General features: G+C 38.8%; 1 protein-coding gene across 3 annotated transcripts in view; it reads left to right on the top strand.

Moving 5' to 3' along the window:
* Positions 1-18,119, top strand: part of LOC149254654 (phospholipase D delta-like) — a 233,237-nt gene extending 215,118 nt beyond the window's left edge. The window contains exons 9-10 of one of the 3 annotated variants that reach the window (XM_089460203.1): positions 15,838-16,035; positions 17,359-18,117. In XM_089460203.1, coding sequence (XP_089316329.1) covers positions 15,838-16,035; positions 17,359-17,652 — 492 coding nt within the window. In that variant the 3' untranslated portion in view covers positions 17,653-18,117. Of the gene's footprint in view, positions 1-15,837; positions 16,036-17,358 lie in introns of all 3 variants that reach the window. The other 2 variants (XM_089460204.1, XM_089460205.1) reach the window with 2 other exon arrangements.
* Positions 18,120-19,142: the final 1,023 nt, after the last annotated feature.

Here is a 19,142-nt window from a genome sequence, read left to right as displayed (position 1 = left end):
ATTCGAACCTCAACAAATTTGAACCTGAAGGCGAACCTAAAGACGAACCTAAAGACGAACCTGACGCTGAATTTATAATTTTTTAAATTTTTTTTTGGGGTTCGAGGTTAAAGTTCAGGCGGTTTTTGTTAGTTGTTTTAAGGTTTATGAGAAGAACCATGGGCAACACATGGTTTTCTCTTGTTCTGCTTCCCGCCAATTAGTTTCCCGCGCTGGCCACTGGTTTGGCTTTATTTACCATGGTTGTTGATAGATTTTCACAAGCCAACTTTAGTCTGAGTGTACTCGCTCTATTGTGCTCAATGTTGCTGTTGCGTGTTGTATTCTATACAATTTCCTGAATTCAATTTCTAGACGCTGCTTGTCCCGCTACTTGGAGCGTGAAATGAATCGTGGTCGTGATTTGTGGCTTGTGATTTCTCCATGATTTTGCAATATAGTTCTATTGTAATTTGTATGTTTAAATTCTGATTATATTTTAATTATGTGATTTTTTCCGAGATTATAAGTATTTGACATTATACATATTCTTTTCTTTTAAATTTCGGAGATTGAAAATTATGCCATTCCTTTTTGTATTTGCAAACTACAATGGTGTATGTTTACATTTTGATTTAACTAATGTCATTGATAATTAGATGCTATTATGATTAAGCTATTCATGTATGTTTACTAATAAGTATTAAGAATTCTTACTCATATAGCTTTATTGATTGATTTTGATTTTTTTATTATTTTGTGCCATATATATGTGTATATATATGTTGAAAAATATGTATAGTCAAATTTAATGTCGAACCTCATACGAACCTCATCGGAAAATTCAAATTCGAATTGAACTTAATCGCTGCCGAACTCGAATTCGAACCCGAACCGTGTGACATAGGACACAACAGATAGGTTGCTCATGATAATCATACTCAGATGAGAGAAAGGATTCATTAGTATAAGGATGGTTGAGGAAAGGGTCCACTTGCAATTCAACTACAATCCCAGGTGTTGTCACCTGGATTGTACAGACACCGTGACAATGCTCAAGACATTGGTTGTCACTCTGATCCCCGCCCACTCCGTTCTAGCTGTCTCCCAACAACAGGCTATGGGGGGTAGTCCCTATGGAATGAAGTGAAGGAAAGCAAGTTGAGAATCAACTTACTTGGGAGACACAGATGAGTGGCCTAGCCACTTGGTTGAAATCAAACAAGATTATGATTAAATTAGATTTTCTATTATGAGACTAGTGCCTTTATGGAGTCACAAATTCTTGCTTCTTATGAATTGGAACCAAATGACCGGATGGACACCCGTTGCTCGAATGATTGACTAACCTATGTGAGATGCTTATGCAAGAGATTATGAGTGACTGCTATCTTGGATTAAGATTGGTTAGATTACTTAAGTACTTATGTGAGATTTATCTTAAGAGTACTTAACAATGTTATGATGCAATCTTAAACAAGATAAGCTTCAAGAGGTACACGTGTAAACTTCAAGTAACCAATTCACCAATTAACACAAGATGTTATGCCAAGCTATGAGATTAACCAATTTTAGATGTATCTCATCTATAAATATTCAGAAAATTTAGACTTGATCAATTTTAAACAACAGTAAAAAAATGTTGAACCAACAATGCTTATGCTTGCCCAAGATCACAAAAATATGCCAACTTAGAGAATTATGTATGTTAGCCTTCTCAAGATGTATCTTTCAGCGAAATTTCAGATCTGAAGTATAAATTGCAGCAATAAGTTAACCCACAGATGAACAAATAGTGATGTCAAGACCAATGCCCAAAAATGTCTAAGAATAGTAAAAATCGTCAAACTTGAGGAAAATCAATTTTTAGAATTTTTTAGGGCTTGACTAAGAAAATTTTAGATCAGCAGTGAAACAGTGACAGAACAACAAGCTAAAATTGCCAGAAATAGATAATCAATATTTCTAGAAATTGCAAAATGCACTAAAACTTGAAATTTTCCAATTTGAGGACTTTAGAAGAGTTTGATTCAACGATTTTCAGAATTGATATTTATGACAACAGTGTATTAATGACAGATCAACAAATTTAAAATACTGCAGATAATCCCCACAATGTCTAAAAATAGTAAGTTTGCTGAAAAAATTGAAAATTCAGATTTTTTAGATTTTAATTAGGATATGATTCAAAAATGTTCAGATTTGATTTTTTATAGTTATGTAGAAATTTATAGCAAGCAAAAATGTTAGATCTAGGTCAAATTAGAGATGCCTAAGTGGCAAAAATTTGTGAAAAACGAAGATTTTGCAATTCTAAACAATTTTGACCATATAGGATTTGATTTTAGGGCCTAATTATTTGTGTTTTGCTTGTTGTAATAAAATTGGAGAAAAATAAGGGTTTAGAGATCAAACCCTAGGCCCAAGGCCTTAAAGATTCCACCGTTGAAAATTGTTGAAACTTTGGGATAATGCTGCTGCTTGCTAGATATGAATTTTGAGACCTTAATCTTGCAGAATCGGCAAGTGTTTAGCCTTAAATCTTCAGATTAGAGTTTTAGGTCAAATTTAGGGGAAAAAAGGCCAAGAAATAGAGATCAAGGTCACGAGAGCGTAATTTCCGAGGCTAAGAGGGTCAAGATGATAGATCAGGTCACAAGGAGGCGGAAAATGGCCAAAAGGGGCCAATGTTTTGCCTAGTGAGGCTAGCATTTGGGAAAAAAGGGTTATGGGGCTAAGGCTAAGGCCTAAGGCCTATGGCCTAGGGCCTAAATGCCACAAAAGGAAGGGCGCAAGCCCTTAGAGGGCTACGACTTAGGGTAAGAGGAGAGGATGCCGAGGGAGGAGGGCCGAGGGGAGAAGGGAGAGGGAGAGGAGGAGGAGAAGGCTGGACGGAGGGCCGAGAAGGGGAAGAAGGGCTGAGGAGGCCTCACGGAGAAGAATGGAGGGCTTAAAGGGGAGCCACAAGGCTTCTAGGGTCTGCGGATGGGGGAAGGAAGGGAAGTCGTAGCCCCTAAGGGTCACGGCTAGCCCTAGGAGGCCGAAAAACCAAGACGCAGAGGGCAGAAGGAGGGACGCTGAGGGCCTGGAGGGCAGAAATGGGCTAGAAGCCCTAAAAATTTTGAAACCCTTGCTTCGAATTTTTTTAATGCTTTAGCTCTTTGATTTTTTGAAAATTTTTCTGCGGGAAACCTGCAAAAAATTCCAAGAGACTAGATGTTACCCTCAAGGGCCTAGATCTAGCTCTTCTTCCACTTAACTCCTTGATCTAACCTGCAAAAGTAAAAATAGAAACACCCAAACCCCAAGTATATATAGAATAGATCTAAAACCCCAACCCAAGTTAGAAAAATAATTTATAAATATAAATTTACAAAAATATACATGGATTTTGAAATGGATTTTGAGAAAATTATTTTTTTAATATTTTTTTACTTGAAAGAATGACTAAATGCTTCAGAAAAATTAATGATTCACTATAGCCCAAGCGAAGATTAAATCTACCATATAAAAACTAGAGATCCAAACAACAGTGATTCTTGCCCAAGTCTATGAACTTGGAGGCCAAGGACTGAAGTACTTGCAAACACTATGTATTTATCTCAAAAAATAATTTGTTAGATCACATGGGCAATCAAACCACCTAAGGTTAACCCAAAACTATCAATAGCATGATTTTATCTCCATCTAATGAAAAAACAGATCTTACCAATATTCAGCATAGCATAGAAATGCCCATAGTCAGCACATACCACAAATCAATAAGCAAGAACACCTTGAATTGCACCCAAAGTCTTTTATTATGATAGAAAAAATAGTTCCCAACGAGACAATAGTTTACACAATGCTTTAGTAGCAGATCTAGCCAGAGATCAAGATGATTAAAGACTCAAAGGACTCTCTAATTTATAGATAAATCCTCCAATGGAAAAATAAAGGCTAGTTTCTTTGATCCTTGTCAAAATAATCTTGGTCGTTGATAAATACTTCAAGATCTTTTAATCTTGGCCCTTGATTTCTTATTTTTGAGGAATTTTCGGATTTATCATTTAATTCCATTTTAATTAGCTCAAAATTAATTATTTAGATATAATTTCCTCAAAACTTTGACTTTGACTTAACCACCAAGGTCCAAGAGTCCAAATTTTCTTGAAAAAGACAATATTCCTTTGGTGGATTAATTTTGATTCTAATGAATTAATTTTCTGACTTAGGATTTTAATTTTATTTTGCCAGAAAAATTAATTGATTTACACACGAAGGGACTAATTATTTTTCCAACCCTCTAATACATATGAATTTTCTTTTATAAGACTCAAAGAGGGAATACACATTCGTCTTAGACCTTCAAGACACATAACCCATGTGCAACTCAATATGATCTAGTAAACCAAGTGATTTGTAATAAAATAATTTAGCTAATTAGCTTAAATTATTTCTAAACCACTTTTACATTAGACTTGACTAAAACACTGTGACTCACTTAATAATTTGACAATAAATTTCACCCTAGCTTTGGGGGTTTAAGCTGGAGGGAAAAAACTCTTCTGATTAGCTGTGTCGAAAAACACAGGTAATCAGTGAAGTTAAAAAACCTCCTAGGATAGAATTTATCATCAAATTATAGGCTTACTTAGGTTGTTACGTAGACTCATGGTTTTACTAAGATCATTTACAATATATAACTTGCAGAATGGGATAACCATGACACATGGACTCCTGATATGTGATCCGATCCTCGTTGAAAAAATTGGTACTTTCGCTTCCCTGGAACTTTGACAATTTGAGTGCAACACCAGGGATGTGAGGAATGACAAGGGTCCTATTGATATCATCATCATAGGTGTCATAAATAGGGTCTTTGTCAAAACAATTCCCATGAATTTCCCATTTCCCTTCTTCAATATGTAAATAGTCATTGATATCAATGTTTGAAGGGGTTACGAGATCACCTTCTCCAAGGTCTCCAAAAGGTAGGTTGTGAGAAATAGTATCCTCAGAAAGGGTAGGGCTAACCTCGACTTCACTTTCCATAGGCTCACCCTCCCTATCACACGTGTTTTCAAAATTATCTTCATCACCTTTTTCATTATGTGGACCCAAGGAGGACCATCCTCCCTGCTCATCATCTAGATCATGATGCTTAATGAAAGCTTCCTCTTGAATATTTAGTGTAGGGCATATATGAAAATCACGGAGAAAGCCATGAAAGAATTCCTTAATAGATGAGATTCTCCTATGTTTGTGATTATGCAACCATGAATAATGACCATGGAGGGATCTCATGAACAACATAAAGACATCTTGGTGGACCAATTTCGTCTTTGAAGTATGCAATAAAGCTTTCTACATGATCAATTGCAGAAAGTGGATCACCATCAAATAAGAGTACCCCACGTACCATCTTCCCATCTTCCCTGTGACATGATTATGGTGCCTAGGGATGTTAGTGATGTCCAAAGCGGGAAATTCATCAAAGAAAGACATCCTATTGAGATATACATGTAAGTTATGTAGGAGTCGCCAAGGTTAATTTAGAGATGCCTAGAGAAATGCTTGCTTCACCCAAAAGGCATTGACCTTAAAGTTCAATGAAGAACTAGGGCTTCGTTCTACCAATGGAGTCGCCAAAAATGATATACAATAAAGTTGTAAGAGAAACAAGACACATGTCTCATGTCCCCGGCAACGACGCCAAAATGTTACCACTCAAACTAGTAGGGGTCCTAGGAGGGGATCTTATAGAGCAACTACTAGGTCAAGGGGAAACAATGGAGCGATAGCCCACTGTCACCTCAACTAAGGCTCCCTACTCTTTAAGGAATTTCACCGACGGGAGGAGTCCCGATATGAGAAGAATCACAAGAATGGATGGGTCAATGATAAGATATGAGGTGATTCCTAAAGCCTATTCACAAGAGAGGCTCCACTAGATGGCTTTCTTTCTTTGAAAGCAAGGTGTTTGGCTCTCTAAGAAGGGCTATAAGGATTCCTACGCCTTGTCAAGGGGCTTCCTAGGCTTAATGATCCTTGTGAAGAAATGGATTATATGTAATCCTTGTAGAATTTGAGTTGTAGAGTTGTGGACCACAAAGAACCCAAGTGGGTCCAGATTAGGTCAGGGGTATGGAGTTGATCAATCAAGGAGGGTCTTGACCTAATTAGGGAAAAGAATAGGATCAAAGGACCAATCTTCTTTTGAGATTTGAATGCAATGATCCAAGTGAGGACACTAACCCAAATCAACATAGGGCTAGAATTGGTCTTATGGCTAGGGCTTACTATATCTCAAGATTCCACCATCAAATTTGCTTGAAACTTGGAGGACCTCTAGCGATAGCCCCAACGCAATAGTGGATTAAAAATCGAGGTGTTTGGATGGCTAGAAAACAATTCGATTGATGCCCTAGATGGCCTATTAGGGCTAGGCCTAAAAGGAGAGAAAACTAATCTTTTAAGTGACCACCAGTGGGTGGATTAGTGCCTTGCCTTTGGGAGAGATGAAGTCAACGTGAATTTGTGATTTGGAGAGACTATACCCAATCAAGGAGACTTCTAGGAAACTTCGCATGGCAATTATGGCATGGGAGCAACTACTAGAAGATTTTATACTTCGATGTACAAGAAATGATGACTTATCAAGGTGTATTTAATGGAAATTAACCTCTAGGAACATTCATTTGTTATACATGACACATGTAACATATGCAACACTATAATAGATCAAAAATTCCACAATTTCGCATAAATTAGAGGCAATTTCAGACCTAGATAGCAAAAATCCCAGCAACATTCATGTGACAAGCTAAAAGTAAAGAAATGACATGAAAAGAGCACTTACATGTACAATGAGTATATCCAATCCTCAAATCAAGACAAATTTGAAGCTCCAAGATCAAGAGAATAATATCCAAATATCAAAATTCATCCATGAAACCAAACGCGTCCTCCACAAGGGAATGCGAAATTCTCAAAGTAGCTCCTAATCCCAAACAAGTGATGATGAGAGGAATGAATGAGCCTCTCATCAATCTATATCCTCTCTAAAGAGTTTGATTTGCCTAATTAGGCCTAGTTAGGCCCCCACTAATAAAATAGTGTGTAACAATAACGTTCCTAGGTGACAAGCCCACCAATATAGCTCAAAATAGAAAAATAAGCCTCTCAAGAGGGAAAAATAGTAAACATGATGAGTCGTTGGGCCATTGAGAAGGCCTAGTGGAGTCCAAAGTGTGCCAAGGTGAGAGAATAAACTCCAAACATAGTGAAAAAGGGGTTGGCCCCTTGATATCCAAGCATGTCACATGTGGTGTCCCCAAGTGGGTGTGGGGGCACAATGACATCCTCATGGGTCTCCAAGTGGATCGATAATGCCTGTAAACCATCTGTAAGGGCTAGGATGATGACATAATCCCTCCCTTTGTCTCTTGCAGTGAGACACATCCTCATTTGGACCCTAGAACATCTGCCAAGTGTATGGTGCAATGTGAAGTCAGCTGGGCATGGTGATCTAGGTGCATCATCCTCATCTAAAAAGGTTGAACACAAGCAATCCTTGAATGGTATTGGGGATCCATGAAGTGCTCTCTTCTATGGTGGAGGCCCATGGCTCTCTATGCTCACCCTACAAGTGCCAATGTGACCCTCAGGAGGGCTTGGACGTTGTATAGGGAGACCAAACTGCAAATGGAGACCTGCCTGCAATCCTGAATAAGATCCAATACGCCCCCTTGCTCTCTAGTACAACAAATAATTAGAATTATCAGGTAAAAGAGTTTACAAATCATGGAATCAAATGGGCACTTCATAATGGCATGCCCTTCCATAGTGGGCTTTAGCATGTACAAGTGTCTCCAAGCTCAATAAGGGGGTTAAGCAAGAACCCTATTAGGTGGTTTCAACTTTTAAAGGAGGTGACATGTCCATGGTACATCCATCAAGTGGTGGGTGTCATGTGATATAATAATGAAACACAGTGGGGATGAGGGGAAAAGCTCCAAGCCACGTGCCATGGAACAAGGGTAGCTATAATAGGGGAAGCCCACACCTGGGTATATGTGTATAGGAGGAAGTAATTGTGGTATATGAGTTACCCCAAGCCTTTGTTTTTCCACCCTTCTTCATATGCCTTTTGCCTTTGATTGATTTCTCTTCATAACTGCTTGGGGCTCCAGGGAATGAGAGCATGATGTGTAGTATATAGCAGTAGATACCCCCTTTAAGGTGGGCCGGTTTATCGTCCACTAGGGGTTGGGACAATCATGGGTTCCTTAATGTGGAGGGGGCTCATCTAGGGCCCATAGGAACTAGGGTGATGGCCACAGATAAGGGGTAGAGCTTATGCTTGGCTTTTGCCCACATGCTAAATGTGTATGTCTCGGCCATCTTTTGCATTTTATGGTACATTACCTGTTGAGAGTGGCCAAAATATGCTTCTTTTCTCTTTAGCTACATCAACCTCTGGGGCATTGTTTTGGGCTCGACCCAATGTGTGGGCAAAGGGGGCAACAAGCTAACCCTTTGTGGATCTTGTAGACAAATGTGGACCTGGATGAGAAATATGATGAGTGGGGTTGTAATGAGCGGAAGGGGAGTGATGTATATGAAGTGGGACCTCACAACAAAAATCTGGATTTCCCATGTAGTGCTAGCCCTAAAGCTAATAGCCAATAGAGGAGATCCCACGGGACTAGGATACAAGGCTAACCACCAAATCGGGCAGAGGAGACAAGAGTATAGACCTAGCCCACTCTTTTTGTCGAATCCCCCCACCAATCCATGCCCAAAAGTGTGTATGATAAGTAACAAAATTTCTCTACTACACCAATGAAAAGCCATACCTTTGGGGTCGGGAGGCCCACCTTCAAACATACGATCATAACAGATGGTCGAGGGACCACATGGTTGGTTCAGGTGGAGAAGATAGTGGCACATCAAGCTATGTAGTGACTGAAAGGGGCTATTGGCTGCCACCTAAGGACCATCTAGGAGAAAAACTTTCTCCTATGGATATTGCCCACAATGTGGTGGATAACAGTGCCCCAAATGGATTTTGGGACCACATAGCGCTATTAATGAGGATTTGAGGGCCAACCCTCAAATCATGGTTTTTAGATGCTACTTCATCATACTTGGTACCTTGTAGAATTAACGATTGACATTTGGAGTTCACTTTATCGATGGCATCAGCCCTAGAAGTCTATCGTGTGAAAATTTCAAAACTAAAATCCTATTGCAGCAACTGGAATTTATTTTTCTAATTGTTAATTATTTTAACAATTTATCTGCTATGACAAATATCAAATAAATCACATTGCAACCTTCATAACTAAAATACTGCGGAAATAATAGCACTGGAAACTGAGAAAATACTAGCACACACACAATAAAAATTACATCGTTATTTTTGGACAAATGTCCCCAGAAAAGCCCAACTTGGGAAAACCGGTGTAGCAGCTAAGATTTTATTATTATTAAGCAACAGTGAAATCTGAATACAATCTATGGATGCCCAATTGACAATCCAAACAATAAGAAAATCTGGGCAAAATTATTTGAGGCAATTACCCTTCTTCCACAAGTAATCTCGGCACAACTTCTCTTCAGAAATTCGTCCTCCTGGACCCTCTTCGTCAGCCTCTGCGCTGCTCTGCACAGACTCGATGACGTCTAGCCTCTGAATTGCCTCTGATGAAGTCTTTCTGCTTGTCTTTGCCGAGGAAATTGCTTCTCCAGCACTTTGGGCCCTCTACCCATCCTTTGGAATTGAAAACGAATTTCTCTCTAGCTAAATCGAATTGCTTCTCTGAAGCAACTGCATAGTCCTATGCGTTGCCTCATTGGGAATAACTCCACCTCCTTGCTGCTGCCTCTCTAGATTTGGAAAACTTCCTCCTGATCACTGCTCTGCTTCCTCACTGAAGCTTGAACTCTCCGGCAACTGACTGCTACTACTCTGGAAAATCAAATTCTCTAAGTGACTTTGGTGTATTCTCCTCACCACATTGAACCCTTCTTATATCTTCCTATTGGGATTCCAACGGCCAAGATTAAATCTTAATTGATGGCTCAGATCATTTCTAGATCTATTTGTGCGAGTTTTTAGAGAATTCTCACCTTGACTTAATTAATCTTGATTAATTAACCAGTTTTCCTAAGATTAGACTTAGGAAACATTAAGAAATAGGTTAATAATCTAATTAAGTCATCTCTAGGTGGAATTTTCAGAACTGATTTCTTGGTTTTGGAGATCTCATGCATTCTAGTCTCTCCACCAAATTTCGTGGCTAGAATACATTTGATGCTACAAAAACTAACTTAACGGCTCACACATGTGGGATTTTATTAGCATTTGTGTTGAGAGCTAGTGAGTTGGCTTGTAACCCAAGGGATTATTGTGATTTAATTTGTCATTAGGGGGCTTTTAGGCTAAATTAGAACTCATCCTCATATAATTAGAGATAACTTTTCATTTTCGTCATCACTTGAGAAAATGTGGCCTCTTAGAGAATTTTGGCCTTCTTGTACCTTTGGAGAGATGTGATATATGGAGTATTTTGTGTATTGGAGTTGTATTCTTGTCTTTGGAGAAGTTGACTAGGATTAATGATTGGATTGTACATGCATATTGTCTTGTAAATGCTGTATTGTTGAAATTTTTTGATTTTATGTCTAATGTATGGAAAAATTGATGATCTAGGGTTTTTCTTTTGATCCCTAATTTATTGAATACCCATTGTATGGGAGCTAGGTCTCATTATTGCATGCATTACTCATTGTATGATATGTGAATGACAATGCCCTTGGTGTATCTTACATTAGCTCTCCGAAGTGAATTTTGATCCCTCACAAAGATAATAGTTAGGGTTTTGTGGCTAGGGCATCAAAATATCCTTACTCCTTTGCAAGTTTTAGCCATTCTTAAGAATCCATAGACTCCATCAACCCTAGGACTAGGCACTAGGGATGCCTTGTTGGTGATCAAGTCATTTTTTATCCACAAATTAAATTTCTCTTTTTTCTTTAATTCGACACTCTTAAGGCCACGCAGCCTTGTTGCGACCCAATCTAGCAGGGGTCTTGGGAGGGTACCTAAGGGACAACTACTAGATCAAATGACAACAATGGGAAAAAGATCCACTATCACCTCAGTGAATGTCCCCTGCTCTTTATCGAATTTCACCGATGGGAGGAGTCCCAGTGTGAGGGAAATCACTATTAACGATAGAATTAATGACTAGGTATGATGTGATTTCCGAGGCCCATTCAAAGGAGAGGCTCAAATAAAGGCTCAATGCTTTAAGAGAAGCAAAAAAAGGCTCTCCAAGAAAGACCTATGAGGAGACCTAAACCTAGGGCTTATGATATTCAATGATAACAAGGAGACCTAAGATCAAGGCTCCAAAGAGATAGGGACCTTTCAAGAAGCTTTGTAAGATGGTTATATCTCTTTATATAAGCTTTCACTATTCTTGAGAAGGACCTAGGATGGGACCACACGAGACCTAGGGTTTATGTATAATCTTGGGAGAAGACTCTTCAAAGCACTCTCTAGGTCAAGGTGGGATAAGAGAAAGGGTTTGAATGATTTATTTCACCGAATACTATGTGTCAAAACCCTCAAGAAAGCCAACACACCTAAATGTTCAAGATGGGTTTCAAAGTTGGAGCTAGGGCTTGAGATTTCTTGAGAATGAACCGTGGGAATTGCATGAAACCTGGAGGATCACTAGAGGAGACACCAACACAATAGCCTATCCAAGTGGATTTGAAAAATAGTCCCTCTAATGAATTTCGTAAGAAGCCCTAGCTAGGCTGTCTAGGTTTGGAGGCCGAAAAATTTGGAGGAGAAAAAGAGGAGGGAAGAAAAGGTGATCACCAAATTCACTCGAATCAGTGCCTTGTCCTTGGGTTATGGAGTCTGTGATTCGAAATTTGGCCAAAATTGTCTTCAAGGAGGCTAGAAAATGATGCCCTAGCATTTACCCACCCAAGATTTATGGACTTTCATGGAAGAAAAACAAGTTTTACTCCACTAGGAACATTCATCCACTTGTTATCAATGAGTAACATGCACAAATTTGCAATCTAACAATCCTTTACAATGATATTCAATAATTAGGGCACAAAAAAAAAGCTAGTTACAAAATTTCCACACATTAGACATTTTTCATGCAAAAATCTTCCATAAGATTACTTACAAGACAACAAGAGATATATCCAAATCCAAGATCAAGAAGATGGCTCCAAGAGAGAACGAAATTTCAGCTCCAAAAATATCGAAATGCATCAAGAGATCTCCAATAGACAACCAAGAGAAAAGTGTGAAATTCTCAAGAAGAGATATCCAAGTTCAAGTGATGATGATCCAAATGAATGAGGATTAGCTCTATTTATATGAGCCTCCTCTAATTTGAATTAGCCTAAAAATGCCCCTAATATTATTTTAATGTGCAAAAATAACATGTCTTTGGTGACAAGCCCACCAAATAGCTCATAAAGTGAATGATAAGCCATCCAAAGTTGTCGAAATGATGAAACAATGGTGTAAGAGGGTCGTTGGAAGGCCTGAATGAGTCTTCAAAGTGCCATGATGAAGAAGAGGTCTCCACGAATGATGATCAAGGGGTTGGCCCCTTGATTTCCAAGAAAAACATCATGTGGTGCTCCCAAGTGGCTCTGGGGCACAAGCAATGGTCTCATGGGTCTCTTGGTGGCTTAAAATCAAGTCAATGCTCCTTCAATGTGGGCTAGAAGATGACACATGCCCTCCCATGTCACTTGGGAAAGACAAAACCTCCTCTGGGTCGTGGATCAACTACGAAATGACAGGTGCAATTTGTAGCTGGCTAGGCAATGTGGTCTAAGTGCATCATCATCTCTGTATAACTGGAGCACGAACAACCATGGGGTGGTGCTGAGAAGCCCATGGTGTGACAATCAATGCTCTACATGGTTGGAGGCCCATGACTCTCAACACTCACCCCACAAGTGCCATTATGATCCTTTGGAAGGCTTGGATCCCATATAGGGAGGCCAAGTCCAAATTGGTTGGTTCCTGTTCGTGTTACCACACAATGTAGCATGGTCCTAGGAGGGGAAACCCTAAGGGACAACTACTAGACTAAGTGACAACAATGGGACAATGACCAAATGTCACCTCAGTCAAGGTCCCCTGCTCTTTATGGACTTTCATTGATGGGATGAGTCCCTGTATGAAGGGAATCACTTAGAATGAATAAATCAATGATTTAGGTGTGACATGATTCATAACAATGGCTCAATGCTTCAGGGAAGCTAAACGCTCTCCAAGAAAGGCCTAGGAGGAGATCAAGACTTAGGGTTTGAGATTTATGATTATAATATGTATTCCTAAGATCAAGACTCCAAGTGATTGGATATGACCTCTCAAAGAAGCTCAATGTGATGTTTTAATGCTTCAAAGAGGTTCTTCGCTTTGTTTGAGAGACCTAGGAAAGACTTGCACTAGACCTAGGGTTTTATGAATTATCGTGGGAAGATATACTTCCAAGGTACTCTCTACGTCAAGGAAAGGGAGGCAAAAGGGCTTCTTATGATTTATTCCAATGAATACTAAACTCATATACCCTCAAAGAAGTCCCCAAGGTGAGAGAGAAAGACCTAGGTTTTCCCTCTTGGAGTGGCAGTTAAGGAAAGAGATTTTATGGATGAAACTCGGGCGGATGCCCACCAAACTTGGAGCATAGGTAGCCTAGACCCTAAGCTTGATGTGTGGACCCTCGAATTCCCAAAAAATCGCCTCCCTAAAATTTCATTGCAAGCCCTAGATTTCCACCCTACCTTTAGGGGACCGAAATTTAGGAGGAGAAAATATGGAGAAGAGAAGAGTTGATCACCAAACTTCTTGGACTAGTGCCTAGTCCTTTGGGCTATGGAGTCTTAGATGATTTAAAATTGGCCAAAACCATCCTTAAGGAGGCTAAAGATTAATGCTCTAGCAATCAACCTTTAACATTTACACACTCAAGATTTTTGGAGTTTTATGAAAGAAAGACAAAATTTCATCCACTAGAAACATTCATCAGTTGCCATACAAAAACATATGCAATTGCTAACCAAGAAGCTTTCCAAAAATGATTTTTAACAATTAGGGCACAATAACATTAACCTAGTTCCAATAATTCCATACATTAGACATAATTCCAAGAAAATATTCAACAAGAAGCACTTACAAGATGACAATATGATATATCCATCCACAAATCATGAGATAGCTCCAAAGAAGATCGAAAATTTCAGCTCCAAATGTCAAAATGCATCAAAGAATCTCCAATAGTCTCCAAAGAAAAAGTGCGAGTTCTTTTACAAGAGAAGAATCCAAGTGATGATGATGCTGTCACAAAGGAGAATCTCATCTATTTATATGATCCTCTAATAGTTCGAATTAGCCTAATAGCCCAACAATAATAAAATAATGTGCAAACTACATGTCCTTGGTGACAAGCCCACCAAATAGCTCATAATGTGATGAAGAAGTCATCCATAAGTGAGCCAAAATGATGAAATCATGGTGTAGAAGGGCCGTTGGAGGGCCTCATTGAGTCCTCAAGGTGCCATAATGAGAGTGAGGGCTCCATGAATGATAGACAAGGGGGTGGCCCCTTGATCTCAAAGTAAAACATCATGTGGTGCTCCAAAGTGGCTCTAGGGCACGAGTAGTGGTCTCATGGGTCTTCTGGTGAAAAATAAGTTGTACACTGCTCCAAATGAGGGCATGAAAGATGGTGCTTTCCCTCCCATGTCTCAAGGATGAGACAAACCTCCTCTGGGCCTTGGATCAACTGCCAAACCTTGTATATATTGCTAAGCCGATTGGGGGCACTGCTGGTCCAAGTGCATCATCTCGCATATAATGTGGGGCAATGAACAAGTTATTGAAGGTGCTGAGGGTGCCCATAAGATGAGATAATGCTATATCACATGACGAAGTCCCATGGCTCTCAACGCATCCCCTACAAGTGTCAATATGATCCTCTGGTGGGCTTGGGCCCTAGTTAAGTTGCCCAACCCATGATGAAACCACTTGCCAATCCTATATAAGATCCAATGTGTCTCCTCACCCTCAGGTACAATAATTCATTAGTGCATCTAAGTGAATCAAACTGGTTAGTCAAGGGCACAAATGAGACCTCATAATGGGTTTCACGTCCAAGGTAAATGAGGGAAGTTAGATGTACGTCTCCAGGTGGGGTGGATTGTATGGACCAGCCTTTTCCAGGTACAAACCAGTCAGTTCCTGTATGAACCGACATTTTCTGTGTTGTGTCACCATTAGGACCACTTTAGGTGTCAAAATGGTCAGACCAGCCAGTTCCACCAGTTCCGGTCTGGTTTGGATAACATTGATTTTGAACCCACATCCTGTTGCTATATATTATTCCCTCTGATGTCTATATTCTTGGTCAAATATCTCTTATTTGATAGCAGGAGACTTCATAATACCAGGAATCAAATATTTTTGGATATTGTTTATTTCTATTTTAATCCTGCTTTTGGTTTTTTGCACAGAAACTTGCCTGTCCTGCTTGATCTCAAGATACACACAGCCTTTAAGACATGAAACTTCTTGGAAGTCTATGTGGTCTTGCATTGAAAACCTATGTTGTAGTTGTTTCCCATATACTCCTCTACTTTATAATCACCCAACTGAACACAACCTCAGATTGGAGTTTCCACACTTTCTCATAAAATCCATTTCTAGATCAAGCATTTTGTTTCAATCACAATATCTGAAAATCACATCTATTTGAAATTGATTTACTTTTAATGCTTATATATATATATGGGTGGAACTAATGGGGCCATGTTAGATTACAGGAGCAGGCTAAAAGGTATCGCCGCTTTATGATTTACGTCCATGCAAAGGGCATGATTGTAGATGATGAATATGTGATTCTGGGCTCTGCAAATATCAACCAACGCTCTCTAGATGGTTCAAGAGATACGGAGATTGCTATGGGTTCCTATCAGCCGCATCATACATGGGCTCAGAAGAAATGTCACCCACGTGGCCAGGTTTGTGTTCTCAGGATATTTGACATGTATTACTAGTATGTTCTGTATCAGATATTTTCTTGTGCATGTAAATTTACATGATATAAGGACCACATTACATATTCAAGTCTGGTATCATTTCACCATTTCATTCAATGTCAATTTAATGAAAGGAGCAATGCTGATTATGCACATCGCAACGATATCAAGGAAGGATACTTATTTGTTTTGGTTGTTGTTCATTGTGAGCTTTCAAGTATAGGCCAATGAGCATTTAGTTCTAGTTGTGTTGGCAAGCTTCTGTGCTATCTTAACAATTACCGGCCTTCATATTTCTCATCCTTAGATTAGCCTTCAGTCTACATGATGTAACATTCCTGGAACACCTTACATATGGAGTTCGTATGTCTGAATGCAACCATAAAGGACTTTTGCATCAGGATTCTTGTTTCCTAGCCATTTGCATTTAGTTTTGCAAATAACTTCCTTCTGATTGGACGAGAATCCTTTGTAAGTGTGGGCTTGGCAATATAAGCATAAAAATGACGTTTTTTGTGAGATGACCATAGCCAGTTTCCTCAAGTGCCTTTTAGATGGACTTTGTAACCTGAATGGAAACCATGCAAGAATTTTTGTTGTAATATTTTGCTTCCCAGATGCTTTAAATTTAGCAAATGACATTGTTTTTAATTCATTGAGATTCCTGCCAAAGGGATGGCATAAGTGAAGTAGCTAGACTCAACAAGGCTGGAGAGAATGAGTGCAACTCAGACTCAGAAAATCTCTCTAAAACTCAACAAAAACTAAAAAGTATACGCAAATGGTCCGCCTACCCCCACTCCTCAAACGTTAGGAAAGGCCACTTCAAACTGTCTGGATCTAGAAAACTTGCAAGTATTTGTCGAGTTTTTACCATCAGTGGCTTTTGCCAGCCAAGTCATTGCGCCAAACTGGGTATGACTCATGCACAAGCCCTGCTTCAATGCTTAAGACACATTCTTGAAATGAAGTTTTTTATGAAATGACCTAGAATCTATGTTGGCTAACTGCTTTTTTTTTTGGGGATATTGCTACCTGATTTATTCTGTTGAACTTTCGAAAAGAAGAGTAGCCTGTTAAGTTTTTCTTGAGTCAAATAGTTTTGAAACATCATGGGATATTGGCAACTCACATTTGATAATTCTGTTTAGCAACTAATATGAATAAGTGATTTTGTTCAGAATTTGCTTTCTTTTCTGGACAAGTTAGATTTTGATGATTTCAGCAATACACATTTGTAAATTTGAAGAACATGTCAATCAATTGTACTTATCTCATTAGCTGCACCAATCAATGCTCATGCAGGTTTATGGATATAGAATGTCACTTTGGGCAGAGCATATTGGAAAGATTGAGGACTGCTTTCTTGATCCTGAAAACATTGTGTGTGTTAGAAGGGTCAATGCTCTAGCAGAGGGATACTGGAATCAGTTTGTTGCAGAGGAAGTTACTGAAATGAAGGGTCATCTCTTAAAGTACCCATTAAAAGTAGATGCAGATGGTAGTGTTGGACCATTGCCAGAACATCCAACTTTTCCTGATGTGGGAGGAAAAATTTTGGGTGAACCTGGCTCTCTTCCCGATAATTTAACAACATAATTTATGTTTCTGTTTTTTAGTGGAGTCACAATGACTGTTCATAAAAGAATCAAAACAAGTGCAGAAAATATTCTACATTTTTTTCTTGGTGAAAGGGAAATTCATTCTTTTGATTTTCAACTGTAAATAATTGGCAGCACAGAATGGTAAAACTGGAGATCACTTTGTGTATCATATTGTAATAAAATCTAGAGTCTTATATTTGACTCTTTTCAGTGAAAATGAAAGATAGCGATTATCTTAATTTTCTTGATGGAGATGGTAAATTTATTTGACGAACATGAGGCCTATTGTGGTAAGTCTGTAATAAATCCTGCACTCAAATAGCTTTTAAAAGTGTTCAAACTTGTTATCGACAGTCTCAAAAATCTTAAAGTTTCTGTTGATCAACATCCTTGTCCAAATGATTATAATGTAGGACTTCAGACATTGGGTGGACCTCAAACACATTGCAAGGATGGAGTTTCAGCTATTATTTGGTGTTATTTGACGCCTTACGTGTTGGTCCGTTGTTTCACTCCAGTTATATGGTAACTCTGTTTTGCTTGGCCTGGTAGTCTCCAAATTAGACATTTCCCAGTGTTTTATATAAAGATCTAGCCATATCCACCTGTAGAATAATGTTCCACACGTATAAACATGGTTCAGGTAGTATTGACACCCAAGAAGAAGGCTAAGCTTTCTACATTTTTAACCTTTTCTGGCTTGTCTCACTGGAATCTGGTCAGGCATCTTTGCCTTACAATTTTGGATGGATAAAATGGTTGTTTTAATGCAAAAGTGGATTCAGCACCCTTGAATACCCCTACTGCCATCATATTGTGCAATATTAGCATCTAATATCTGCGATTCCATCAATACAAAATTATTCTGTCCGGATTTCAAGGAAAAAATGCTAGTTTCCTTTCCCGTTATTGTTTGCCTATGTTTCAAATTATTTTGTGAAAATTAGAGGTGCCATGTTAAAAGACAATAATGGGAGGAAAAGTGTATCAGTTGTGTTTAAGAAAGGAATTATTGGGTGGTATGTGGTCCAGCAGTTTAATGCTAATTCCAAGCTTGGGAAGAACCAGATTCGAAACCCTTGGAGATACAAAGCTATGTTAGTGTGTCCATTGAAGCTGTTTTGATGGAGTTGGAGTTCTCTCAGCTGTATTAATGCACGCAAATGTTGAATGAAGTAATTTTACAAGAGTTCTTACCCCTCTGAATTAAAATGCGTAGTTCTAAGGGAAAATGGTTTGCAGAAAAGGGATCTTGTTCGGTAAACAATAAAAGATTCTCTATTACAACAAAAATGATATTGTCAAACAAACTTGGAATTTGTAACCTAGGCCTATTAAGCCAATCTTTTATCCCAGTTTACATTACCTGTGTAATGTACTTAACCCCAAAACTTTAGAGCAACCACATAACATGTAATAGAATACTAGTACAAAACAAAACAAAAGAACACGAGAAAATAGACAAATCCTAAGAAAGATATGTTG

Source organism: Pinus tabuliformis, chromosome 7 (assembly GCF_031772625.1).
Source record: "Pinus tabuliformis cultivar Carrire ecotype Pingquan chromosome 7, CPIR1, whole genome shotgun sequence".
Classification (NCBI taxonomy): Eukaryota; Viridiplantae; Streptophyta; class Pinopsida; order Pinales; family Pinaceae; genus Pinus; species Pinus tabuliformis.
The sequence above is the reverse complement of the archived record's forward strand: the minus strand, read 5'-3'. Positions and strand labels throughout refer to the sequence as shown.